Consider the following 12,414-nt stretch of genomic DNA (forward strand, 5'->3'; position numbering starts at 1 on the left):
TCCAAAGTGCAGTCTTGCTTTCCTGGTATCAGGAACAGCAGGTGCAAAGCTGGAACAGTGAGGAGGCCCCTATGGCTTGAGGGTAATGAGGGTGGTAGATGGGGAGGGCAAGTATGAGTATGACCTCAGTAGGGGTGGTGTGAGGTTGTTATTACTATTTTTTATCCTTACGTTTTGGCAGACTTTGGCTGCAGTGTTGAGAACAGTTGGGGTGGGCCAAGGGCAGAAGTGGGAGGTCAGGTAGGAAACACAAAGGCACCATCTCAGCCTGGTGCCTTGGGGCTTTCTCCAGGATGGCCTGAGAGGTAGGCTGCCTCCTGGTTCTGGGGGAGGCTGGAGGGAGCCCCACCTGACTTGCCTCAGCCTGACACTCCCTCAGACATGTTTTCCCCCAAGAGACTTTGGGACACCTCTCAAAGGGTCACAGGCAGCTTTGTGGAGCTTCATAAGTGGCTCTATTCTCAGCCACTTGGGAACTGGACACGGCCCAAGTACCGGGGGCAACCTTAGGAGCAGAAGTCAGTGTCACAGCTCCAGCCAGAGTCCCACAGCAGCCCTGGCCTCTGTGACAGAAAGTACCTTGTTTCCAGTTAGCAGGCACATGTGTGTGCTGCCTGGAGGTGCATCGAGGCCTAATTACATTGCTTTGCCTGCTCCACATTTCAGAGGCTTCTGGGGAACAAATTCAGTAGCAGCTATCATACGAAGATTCTGGGCCCTGGACCAGTGGTGGAGGTGATGTGCTGGCCCTCTTGGACATGAAAGTGTGTCTTTGGGGTGGCTCTGGCTAGGGCCAGAGTTTGGGGGCCCAGGATAGAGGTGGCATAGGCATCATCAGAGCTTCTGAGGGAGCTAGATGGCTCTAGAGAGACCTGCCAGATCATTGCAAGGCTTCAAACTGAGCCCAGCAAAGGGAGCACACAGAGTAGACTGGCTGGGGTGGGCAGGAGCCAGGCCTGAGACCAAGGGAAAAGGGCTGATTCAGTGTGTGTCCCAGGTGCTCAGGGACACCATGGCCCAGAAGCCAGGATTGAGTTCCACACCAAGTCCAGGTGCCCAGCTGGGAACGTGCTAGTGTCAGTGTGTGTGGCTGACATTGTCCTGGCTCCTGCCGGCCAGGCCTCTGCCTATGGGATACCCACAAAATATGCCAAAGTCCCACGTTCGGAAACACACACTTGTGCCTGAAACAGAAGTGGAGGGCTGAGACTAGGAAGCTGCAGGAAAACATCACTTTCCCTCTGGAGGTTCCTGTTCCTGCATGCAGAGTTCTCATATGCAGTAGGGCAGAGTAGAGAGTGGTGGGAGCTTCCGCCACAGGCCATGCTCCAGGCAGGTGGGCCCTAGGTGGCCTCACCTAAAGTGAAAACACTCCCTGGCCCTGCTCTATTAATAGGTTCTTGAGAGTTTCCACATGGCAGTCCTGTCAGGAGGGGCTGGCACAGAGCGCTTCCTAATGGCTTTGCCACAGGCACTCTGGGCGGGCTCCAGGCTCATCCTGAGCATGGTCATGAGAGCCCACAGCCCGGGCCTTCATGGGGCAGGGAGGCAGTATGAAGCTCCTAGAGATACTCCCCAAAGTGGCCAAGGAGTGAGCCCACAGTGCCAGAATATACTGGCTGGGGTGGGCTCACAGGAAGAGTAGTGCCTAGGTGCCAGGGTCAACACTGGCCACCACTGCTGCCTTAGCATGGTTTTCTCCTCTGCACGCTAGTGCAGGTGGGACAGGGTGGAGTGGGGGGACCTGGCAAGGACAGAACCCCTGGGTACCTCCTGGTCCACTGTAAATAGCAGCACACCAGTCAAGGTGGGAGTCATTAGGGCCCATCTTGAGCAAGTCATTTAGGCAGATGAGGTTAATGACAGGGAGCTGGGACACCAGAGTGACTCACCACGTTCTTGCTTGCTCAGCGGGCTGGGTTTCCGGGATTCCAGGCAATGTCAAACACCCAACCCAAGCCTGCACTGGCTGGAGTGGCAGCCTTAGTGAAGCAGAAGAGGTGGCTTTGGCATACTAATCTCCTCCGTGTGAAGGGCCCACTTCCTCCTCACCACTGGGGGTGCCCACAGTGGGGAGTGGGGTGAGAGTAGGACAGTGGGGTCCCTTTGGCAGCACACATACCAAAACTGGAACGATTCAGAGATCAGCACGGCCCCTTCAAAAGGATGATACACAAATTTGTAAAGTGTCCCATGGCGGGGCGGGGGGAGAGATTGGAGACAACCATACTGGCCACTGAGAATTTGAGCCAGAAGGACCCTGGGACATGAGCCCCTTGTGCCCACTGACATGTGAAGCCAAGTCCAGGGAAAGGGCCTGGTTGTGGGGTGACACGGACAGTCACAGACAATACTCACTCGAGTGCCCAGTGAAACAGAGTCTATTTTTTTTTTTTTTGATACTGGGGATAGAACTTGGGACCTTGCACTTGCAAGGCAGGCTGTGGAATCACTGAGCTAAATCCCCAGCCCTTGACAGGTTCTATCTTATAAACAGGGGCCTCTCTGAGGTTTGGGCCTGGGGTGGGTGGGGGTAACTATAATGTGGGTGATGGGTCCAGTTGACTTAATGCTCTGGACATGGCAAGCAGCTCACAGGACAGAAGGCCCAGGACTGCTGGGTAGGAGCATGGTAGCCAGGCAGGCTGGCTAGTGCTGCAGACTCTGGCAAGCGTTCACAGGCTATGGGGACCCCTAGACTCAGCCTGTCAGTAGTCCTGAGATATGATGATGCAGAAAGGAGGGGCTTGCCGTGGGTGGGGTGGGTTCCAAAGCCTCTTCCTGGTGGGCTGCCTGGTTCGGTGGTCCAAGCACATCTGGCCTGCCTGCCTCAGCTTCTCCAGCAGGAAATATGGGTTCGTTCTTGGATCCCAAAGAATCTGATAAAAGATCAAAGGGAGTGGTACTTTAAACCTGACTCCTATTGTTTTCTTTCACTGGAAAGATGAGGACATGAAGTGGGGCGGGGCAGGGACCTTGGGAACTGCTGCTAAGGTCCTCACCCCATCTTGCTAACAGGAGACAGAGACAGCTCTATACACAGAACTGCAAGTCAGTTTTCTGGGCGCTCAGTTACCAAAATCCAAAATTAGGAGAGATGAAGCCTGAGCTAAGACATCTGCATTTTGTGCAGGCTGCTTTTGTGCTTGGCAGCAAGAGTGTGAACTGTTAATAGCCCAGCCCCAGGAAAGCCTTGGTATAGGGCTACAGGGAGTGTCATCTGGGAGATACCACAAGGAAGGCCTTTGTCACATGGCCCACACCCTTGCCCAGCCACCTTGAGCCCACCTAGGCCCCACACTTGCCCCCACACCCAGTCCTATCTCCCCACCATCCCAGATGTTTGTCAGTTCAGAGTCCTGCTGTGTCTTCACAGGGTGGGGGAATGAAGTGGCTAGACAGGGCCCACCAGAGTCAGAGCTCCTTAAGACCCCCTACCCCCTCCCCCAGGTGTGACTTTGGACCCCAGATTCTCAGAACAGTAAGATTCAGACTTGGGCTGAGTTTTGGGAAAACCTTGGCCCCAAATTAGGAGCTCAGCCCCTCCATAGCTGTGCTGTGGGTATGGAGGAGGCAGAGGCAGGTCTCTATTTACAAGCACAGCATTCCAAAAAACTGTACTTGTAGGCTAAAAGACGTAGCTTAATGGTACAGTCCTTGCCTACCACAAACCATGGGCCCTGCAAATTCCAGGTCCAGTCATGGTTCCACCAAGGCGGTATTCAAGCGCAAGCATTTGGAAATGCCTCAGGAGGGTCCCTGTCCACCAGTGAGCCCTTCTCAGCAGCCCACGTAGTTCAGTGCACGTGGGCCTAACCAAGCTTGGCCACAACTCTGGCCTGCCTCCCCTGACCAGAGCCCATGGTAGAACTGATGCCCCAGGCTATGCTGTTATCATCCTATAAGAAAAAGGGTGTTTGGGGAGTGCTCCTCCAGTGTACATCTGACAAGTGGTGGAACTTCCACTGGCAGTAACCCACCAGGGGAGTACTACATTATGTGCAGACAATCTCTCTAAAATCCATTTTTTCTAAACTTGATCATGGCATAAACTAGAGACAGAGACAGTGGCAACCCTGGTCTGGCCCATAAGCAAGAACTGCCATGCTAGCCTTTGAGACCCTGCTTAGTTCTGCTGTCCTCAGTCATGGACTACTGTCTCTGGAGATGAACTTTCTTGGGGTTGGCTGTTCAAATCATGAGTCCCAATGCCCAGCAGCTCCAATTTCAGGTCCAGAAATCAGAACAGGCAGCCTAGGACAGATCATAGGGAGATCTGGCATAGGTGGGATGATAAGGCTGGTCCCACAGCTGAGCAGGCTGAACCCTGGTTGCCCTGGCTCTCCTTGGTTTGTAGGGATGGGGAGCTCACTACCTCCCAAAGCAGCTGAGAGTCTTACCTGATAGTTCAGTGCAGTTCACTGGTCCTGCCAGGCTCTTCCATGCACCAACAGGTCTCTCCCACTCACAGCAGCCCCATTGTCCTAGGGGACTGGTACGGTCAGAGTGATGGGGTTCCTTTGAGCACGTGGTCTGCACTGCCTAGGGTGTAGCACACACCTTGCAACCCTTTTGAGGAGTAGGTGTCACTACCATTTCACAGGTAGGAACCTGAGGCTTGGGGGCTGTAGATATAGCTCAGGGGTAGAACACTTGCCACTATGTACAAAGCCTGGGTTCGCTCCCCAGCAGTAGGAAATCATCATCATTATCATCTAACCTCTGAGAGGTTAGACCACAATGTCAGGTCACACAGCTAGAAACTGGCAAAGCCCAAAGCCTGACCCCAGAATTTGGCTCTCCTTGCCCAATACAGGTAGACACGGCAGATTCCCCATCCTAGTCATTCATCAGAATGCAACACAGGCTGTCCCTTGTCATCCAAAGCCCCAAGGCTTTCAGGTGCTGCTCCCCCTGGAAGCTGCAGAGCCTGGGGTCCCCTAACCACATGGTACCAACAACTACCAAAAGATCTACCATTGCCCCCCTCCCTCCAGGCCTGGGCAGGTGTGGTGGAGGATAAGGACCTCCGTGCTGACAAAGCCCCAAGACACGGGAGGCTGAAGGCATGAACGACACACTGACATATGGAAAACACTCACTCTGGCAGATGTGGAGGAAGGAGACACAGAAACCCTCATGAGCAAATGGAAACACGGGCCCCTGAGCCCTTTGGCTCTCAACAGAAGTATGGGCAGCCTGAGAGAGGAGGGTGTGTGGAAGGCTCTGGCTGCCCTGCTCCCTCAACACCCTCAACAGCTATAAGCAAGGATGTCCTGGGCCTGAGTGCAGAGGCCTCCCAAGTTAACATTTTCATTTTCCGTTTGTGGCTCTGGGATGGGGGAGGACTGATTAGGTCTCATCCAGAACAAACCATTCCTGCAATAAGATCTATAAAGTCAGGGCCGGGGATTTAGCTCAATGGTTTCGCTGCCTGCTGCGCAAGTGCGAGGACTTGAGTTCGATCCTCGGTACCAAAAAACCCCCCCAAAACAAAGATCTATAAAGTCAGTTTGAATTTTCAGACTCCTTTGCTCTCACACATGCAGAAAGAAGGAAGCCACCAAGCCCCAGTGAACATATGTGGAACAGAAATCAAGGCCACTGCCCACTCCACAGAACTTGTTTATTCCTGGACAAACCTGACTCAGATAAGCCTTTGTCAGATGTAGAGAAAACTCCCAGTCTATCCAACCACAAGAGCAGTCAAATTCCAAGCTACACCAGGAGAAAAGCCAGTCACATGGTTGAAAGGTAAGGTGTTACAGTTTGGGTCTGGATGTCCCCCCAGATCCTCACTCAGTCAGAGGCAGGTGAATTTGGAATGCTAGGATTTAAGGGCATGTGATCACTAAACATCTACACGTGAATGAGTAGTTTAGCACCACCCTAATCCCAGTAGTCTGGATGGGATAAAAGAGGCAGGAAGACTTGGTGAATTGTCTCTCCCTTGTTGCCTTTGCTATGGTGTGGGCGCCATGAACTGCCTCCCTCTTGTTACCTTTGGGCCTTGTGTGCGCCATGTTGCCTCTCCTCTGTGATGTTTGCCATCCCAGCCTCGGAGCCAGCTGATTATGGACTGAAACCTCTATGAACTGTAAGCCAAATAAACCTATTCCCTTTTAACTTTGGGTGTTGGGTATTTTGTCTCAGCAATGAGAGAAAAGTAACTAACATATAAGGTGAGTGAAAGGCAAGGGTATCCAGAGAGAGGTCTGCAGCCTTAGGTCTTCAAGGCACCAAACACTTCAAGTGGATCTTTTATTTATTTATTTATTTATTGGTAATGGGGATCGAACTCAGGTCCTTGTGCTTGTACAGGAGCCAGCGAAACCACTGAGCTAAATCCCAGGCCCCTCAAGTGGATCTTTTACATCAAACTAAATGTGGTCCTGCCAGTTGGGTTTCAAACATCCTTTCTGTGCAGGTCCTGGCCTGGAGCCCTCTGCTCCAAGTGGAGAGGATGCTGGTGCAAATTGCAAGGTGGAGGGCACAACTACTTATTTGTCAGGGCTCACTACAGATGTGATTCCCACAGAGCTGAATTCCTTTATTTCCCCAAGTCCCATAGTACAAATCCCTGGCCTGCCCCCCACCCCCCAATCAACCAAGCTCCTGATTCTTGCTCCCCTGATCATGGTGTTGCTCTCTGCATGATTAGCTGCTGGTTCTCCAGACACTGCTTCAGCTTGTCTTCTGTCAGTGTCAACCGTTGTTCCAGGATGGACACTGTCTGTAAAATAAATGGTGGTCAGGCTCAGAACAAAGGGACCACCCAGCTCCCTTCAGGATCCCCTTGGCCAGTCCTCTCTCAGCTGGTGCAGCTTGGCATCCAGATGCCAGGTGCTGGCTTTTCCTGATAAGGGGCTCTGCCTGGCTCTCTCTGGTGGCTGCTGGTGAAGCCCTCATCTTCATGCCCACTGCTGGTTCTGGGTGGTTGATCCCTAATATTTGTGGGTAGGAAGAGGACACACTGAGGGAAAGCAGACGGCAGGTCTCAGAGCTCTTGACACCTTAGACAACCATGGGTCAGGCATCCCGAGCCCTGGTACCCTGGGATTAGGCTGGAGAACAACCTGCTTCCTGTGGGCCAGGCTCTGTCCATAAACAACTGGAGACCATCAGCCATCCCCATTCCAGAGGCAAGGAAACAGTAACAAATAAAGGCAGTCCATCTTCGGCCCTTCTTCTCTGTACCCCAGGGACCTCTGAGAGTCCAGGAGGGTCTCTGCCTGTGTGAGTCCCATAGGATTACTGTAGGAGTGTGCCATCTGGGGTCAGGCCCAGGCCAGCCACGGGCAAGTGACTTGATGTCTCTTGGCCATTTTCTCCTCCTAAGTGGGAAGGACAACATGGAGCTTATAGCATAGGTAATTCAGTGTGCTGCCAGCACCTGGGGAGCTAGACACACATTAGCCACTCTCCCCATGCTTATCATCATGCCATCTTCCTGAGTCTGAGGCCCTGCTCCCCAGGCCAGGGCCAGCCTTACAGGCATAGCTTCCAGGTAGGCTTTGGGCAGTGTCAGCAAAGAGCAGCACTGTTCATCTCTGCTAGAGGGCTAGCTCACCACAGGGGTGCCACATCCACCCTGACAATTGCTCAGGTTGGCCCAGGCTGGCCTGATGGCTCTGCTTTTCACTTTCCTGCCTTCATTGAGGGCTGCTGAGTGCCTACTGCATACCAGGCCACGCCAGTCATGGGTTACTCCCACTGTGGAGGAAGCCATGTGCACAAGCCACCACGAATATGGCAGGCTTGATCTGTCCATTGTGCAGTTTGCAGGCACTAGAAGGGACACATTAACTTCACTGGAGGAAGGTGAACCCAAGAGGTTTTGTCCCCTTCCCAGAGCTCTATGCAGGGTCTGGGCCTTGGTCCAGGGGAAAGGAAACTTTCCTTGCATATACTTAATACAACACTGAAACATTTTGGGAGGGTTTTCTCTTTGAAGGCTGCTATAAATTTGTGCAGCATCCTGCATAGATGTCAGCTGCCAGGGAGGGTACACTGCCTGGCGGTGGCCTCTTTTCACAAGATAACCAGGGATGGCAGGCTCTGAACCAGGGTCACAGGACAGAGCCTGGAAAATGATTGCCCTGGCACACAAACTGCACCTGAGAGGCAGAGCTGAGCTGAAAGAGACTCCCATATCCCCAGTGATGGCTGGGCATGTGGCTGGCTGGGGAAAGGTCTACATCTTGTAAAAGTGGTAGTGGAAAGAGCCTTCAACTGGCCTGAGTAGCATTCCTGGAAGTTTCCACTGGCTGCTGGGAAACTCACACAACCCAAATCACTTTACCCAGCCTCCTGCCGACACACAGCCTGGACTCAAGGCCATTGTGGGGGAACCCAGCCTGCTCCATTTCCTTTTCTGTTTTGTGTTTTTGAACTTCTCCCAGGAACCCAACTTTAAACATGGAGACAGTGGGCCAAGAAAATGGGCAGATGAGGCCCATGGCTGTGCCACAAGCCTCCACTTAGTTCCATGGGGGCCCATACTGCAGCTCAGCAGGGATGTGGCCATTAAGTGTGTTGATACTGACTTCTCTGAACAGAACTATTTCACAACTAGCTCAAAATTAAGGGTGCCAGCCCTGCTGTGGTGCTTCCTTTTTGAGCTTCAAGTGGGGTACTTCCTAGTACATTACAGAGAGACAGACTTAAAAGGCCACCACCCCTCAGACCTGCATCTCCCCCTTCTGGCCAAGCTTCTGAGTAGTCATGCCATCTTTGTGTTTGGTCTCCACTTTCCTTGTCCCTTCTGCCTTCAAGCCTACTCAGCCAAGGTGGGGTGGCGGCCACAAGCAGGGCTAAGGCTACTGAGCACTCCCCAGCCACATCCAATCCTACTTAACCCCTCTTTGAGCATGGAGGATGGGCTGAGAGAGGATGCTTTCTGGACTTCTGTGCATTACAATTCTGTCTGATGGTCTCTCCTTCACATATTTTTAATAACTCTACTCCAGTAATGCATGAGATCACACACACACACACACACACACACACACACACACACACACACACACACACACACACACACACACACACACACACACACACACACACACACACACACACACACACACACACACCCTGTTCTTACATTTTGCTGATGTGCCTTCCCTCTACATGGGACAGGGTTTTCCCAGTGGTGGAAAGGTCCCCATCAGATGCATCTGAGTAGCATTATGCTTGGTTGGGGCTGGTGGTGCAGATAAGCAGGAATGCTGGCAGGCCAGGTGCAGGCCACCACAGTACCACTCTGCTTTCCCAGGTGTGTGGGCAAGGAGGGGAGGAGTGGACCTAGGGTGTACTGGAGAGTGTATGGGGGCATCCCCAGCAAGGACTACTTTTGGGCCACATGATGTGAACTTTTTAATGATGCATTTGACCTTTTACCTGTTAGTTTGGAGCAGTGGAAGGTGAATACATGCCCACGCCAGTGTCAGGTGCAGAGTGAAGCTCGGTAAATACATGCTGCTGCCTCATTGTTCAAAGGACAGAAGTAGGCATTCAAGGGAGCTTGGGCTGGACCCCGGATCCATCCCTGGCCAGGCCCGGCCACAGAGGCTACTCCCCTGGCCTGATGCTCTGGGTTAGGTCCTGGCAGTTTTCCTCCTGTCACACTGGACCTGTTCTGACTAGACTGGAAGGCGAGATTATACCTGTTCCGGAGGGTGAGGAGTATTTTAAAGGTGAACCCTTCTGCAGTCTTTCAGAGTTCAAACTCCCTGACCCAGCAGTGTGACTTTCCTTACAGCAAGGGCAAGTAAGAACTGACATTTGACCCACACTGCTCATCTCTGGCTCTGGTCCCTCAGAAGGTCCTCAAGGAAGAGCAGGCAGGGGTCAGGTGCCAAAGGGGGAAAACACCTGCCTGACATGGATTATCCATGGCCCTCTGGCTTTCAGGCAGGAAGAAGAGGAAACTGAACTCCTAGGCCCTGGCTGCTGGGTGGCTAAGAAGGCCAGGAAATATAGTTCACCCCCTGTAAATCCTTTCTTTGGGGATACAGATTCTTCCACAGCAAGGTTCCTTCTGTCAACCTTGTAGGAAGCAGGCAACTCACTCCCTCTCCCTGCCCTTGCTGATACTTAAGTTCTAATAAGTGTGGCACCCAGACTCAAGGAAGGTTAGTAAGAAGTCCTAGGACTGGGATTTGGGGAGTCCTGACACTGCTCCAGAAGATTCTCTTAGCAACTGACATTCACACAGTACTTGCAATGTCACCAAGTGCCCTCGTCATCCCCAGCACTCTTCAATAACCTTTCTGGGTAGGGTCTTTTATCATCCATTTTTCAGATGAAGAAATGGAGCCACAGTGAGAGTAACAACTAGCCTATAGGCACACAGCTTATCAATGACAAACATAGGGCATCAATGCCAGTGTAACCTGGCTTCAGAGTACATGCTAAAGCCTCAGGTGGCGTGCACCTTAGCTTTGCCTCCATCCAGCCTGCCTATGGAGAGGCCTGGCTTCTGCCAGCTCCCTCCACTCACTCTGGCCATGTCAGTGCTGCTGGTTCTGAGGTCTCAGAATACTGCTTGTCCCTTACTCCATAACTTTTCCCCCTAATGCCCAACCCAAGGAGCCTGAGGAGAAAATCTTGGATCCTGGTCCTCAACAGTGGTGGCTGCCTTCTATCCTGGTTTGGGCCACCTAGCCTACCCACTCCAGGTTACACGAGCAGAGGCTCCTTGCAGTGGGAACAGACGGCTTCAGGGTGACCTAGCAGCCCCCTCACACCATCTAGTAACACTCTAAGGCTGTTCCAGGCCTCAGGGAAAGCAGTCTCTTCCCTGCCTAAACATTGACATTTGGAATTATCACTAAAGAATAATGCATTTGAGCCATTAAAAGGCAGTATCATAGGGAGAAAAAGATCATACTAACAGGAACCTCTTTCTAGATATGCAATGAGGCACTACCTCGATACCTTCCCTTCAGAAGCTTTCTTTCACTGGGGCACTCAAGCCACTGCATCAGAAGCGATCAGCCTCAAAACATGTCTTGGTCACTGCTGGGTGCCCACTCCTCAAAGGCTAAATTAGAGTGACAGGAAGTCAGGAGGACCCCTCCTCCTGCTTGGTCACTGTCACCCCTCAACTGATGTTGCCTTCCAGGGACATAGCCCTTGAGGCCAACATGATGGAGCCTCATGGGAAGACGTCATTAGAGTTCCAGAAGTTTTATCATTAAGGTCACACCCATTAGAGGGTCACCTGGGGGATTGTTTTTGAACCACCTTCTGCTCTTGTTATCAGCAATTTCCAGGAGGCCACAACCTTTTCCTGGAACACTCTGGCCTTTGAAACACTTCTTTTTGCTACTGATTGTATTCTGTTGTTTTCTCTGAGAAGGCGTGGCAAACTACTGCCTGCTGCCCACTTCTAAAAGGTTTGTTGCCTGCCTGTTGGTTTCTGTACTGTCTATAGCTGCTTCCTGGATACTATGGCAGAGCTGAGCAGTTGTGAGATACTCTGTAGCCCACAAAGCCTAGAACATCCACTGTATATGAAAAAGTCCACCAACCTTGCCCTAGACACTCTCTTCCTTCACTCAAAACCTCAATGATTCCAGCACCTGCCTCGCAAGCACAAGGTCCCGAGTTCCATCCCTGGTACCAACAAAAAAAACCCCCTCAATGGGCACCTCCTCCTATTGGCTAGTGTCTGGCTAAGGTGTCAGTGGGGCTGAAGTTGTTCCAAGCCTGTGGCCTGTGCAGTTGTTCCAGGTAGCAAATGTTACACAATCACACAGACTCTGAGCTGTGCTGGGAAGACTGGATGTGGCTGGCCTCAAGTGGTCCTGAGGAGGTGAGGAATGAGCTTATCAGGCAAGAGAGGGAGGTTGAGCATTAGGGACCAGAGAAACAGTGTACACAAAAGCAGGAGTAAAAGTAATGAGCAGGAGCAATGGACCAAAGGCACCTATGTGCGAGAGCAAGGAAAAAGGGCCTTGTTGGGGAGGGAGGAGAGGAGACGGTCCTGCAGGCCATGCAGGCAGCTTCTTCAACCTCCGTGTGACAGAACAGGAAGGGGACAGACCCCTTTGGCTGCTACATGGGAATAGTCTGTACAGCTGTGGGAAGGCTGAGTGAAGACAAGAATGAGGGGGGATAGTGGTGGCTTTGACCTGGGGAGGGGCCACTCAGAAGGAAAGTGGTCAGAACTAGATCTCCACAAAGAATGGAGCAACAGGGGCTGGGGATTTAGCTCAGTGGTGCCACTGCCTGCCTCGAAAGTGCAAGGTCCCGAGTTCAATCCCCAGTACCATTAAAAAAAAAAAAAAAAAAAAGAATGGACCAACAGCACCTGGTGGTGAGTCAGATGGGGCATTCTCTGGGGCCAAGACATAGGTCAAGAACTGGCACAAAAGGGACAGGTGGAGGGTGGGGCCCCTTTAAGAA

The 12,414-nt window shown here is 52.2% G+C and overlaps 1 protein-coding gene and 1 pseudogene across 10 annotated transcripts in view; one reads left to right on the forward strand and one right to left on the reverse strand.

Moving 5' to 3' along the window:
- Positions 1-2,100: 2,100 nt before the first annotated feature.
- LOC147825222 (U6 spliceosomal RNA) lies at positions 2,101-2,201 on the forward strand (annotated as a pseudogene).
- Positions 2,202-6,253: 4,052 nt separating this feature from the next.
- Poc1a (POC1 centriolar protein A) overlaps positions 6,254-12,414 on the reverse strand; it is a 76,238-nt gene continuing 70,077 nt past the window's right edge. For 8 of the 10 annotated variants that reach the window (XM_021241238.2, XM_021241281.2, XM_021241199.2 and 5 more), the window contains one exon: positions 6,254-6,733. In XM_021241238.2, coding sequence (XP_021096897.1) covers positions 6,501-6,733 — 233 coding nt within the window. In that variant the 3' untranslated portion in view covers positions 6,254-6,500. The remainder of the gene's footprint in view (positions 6,734-12,414) is intronic. The other 2 variants (XM_087186138.1, XR_015440802.1) reach the window with 2 other exon arrangements.

This window comes from Heterocephalus glaber, unplaced genomic scaffold (genome assembly GCF_053883595.1).
Source record: "Heterocephalus glaber isolate CG9 unplaced genomic scaffold, H.glaber_assembly_v1.0 deba00001504, whole genome shotgun sequence".
Classification (NCBI taxonomy): Eukaryota; Metazoa; Chordata; class Mammalia; order Rodentia; family Bathyergidae; genus Heterocephalus; species Heterocephalus glaber.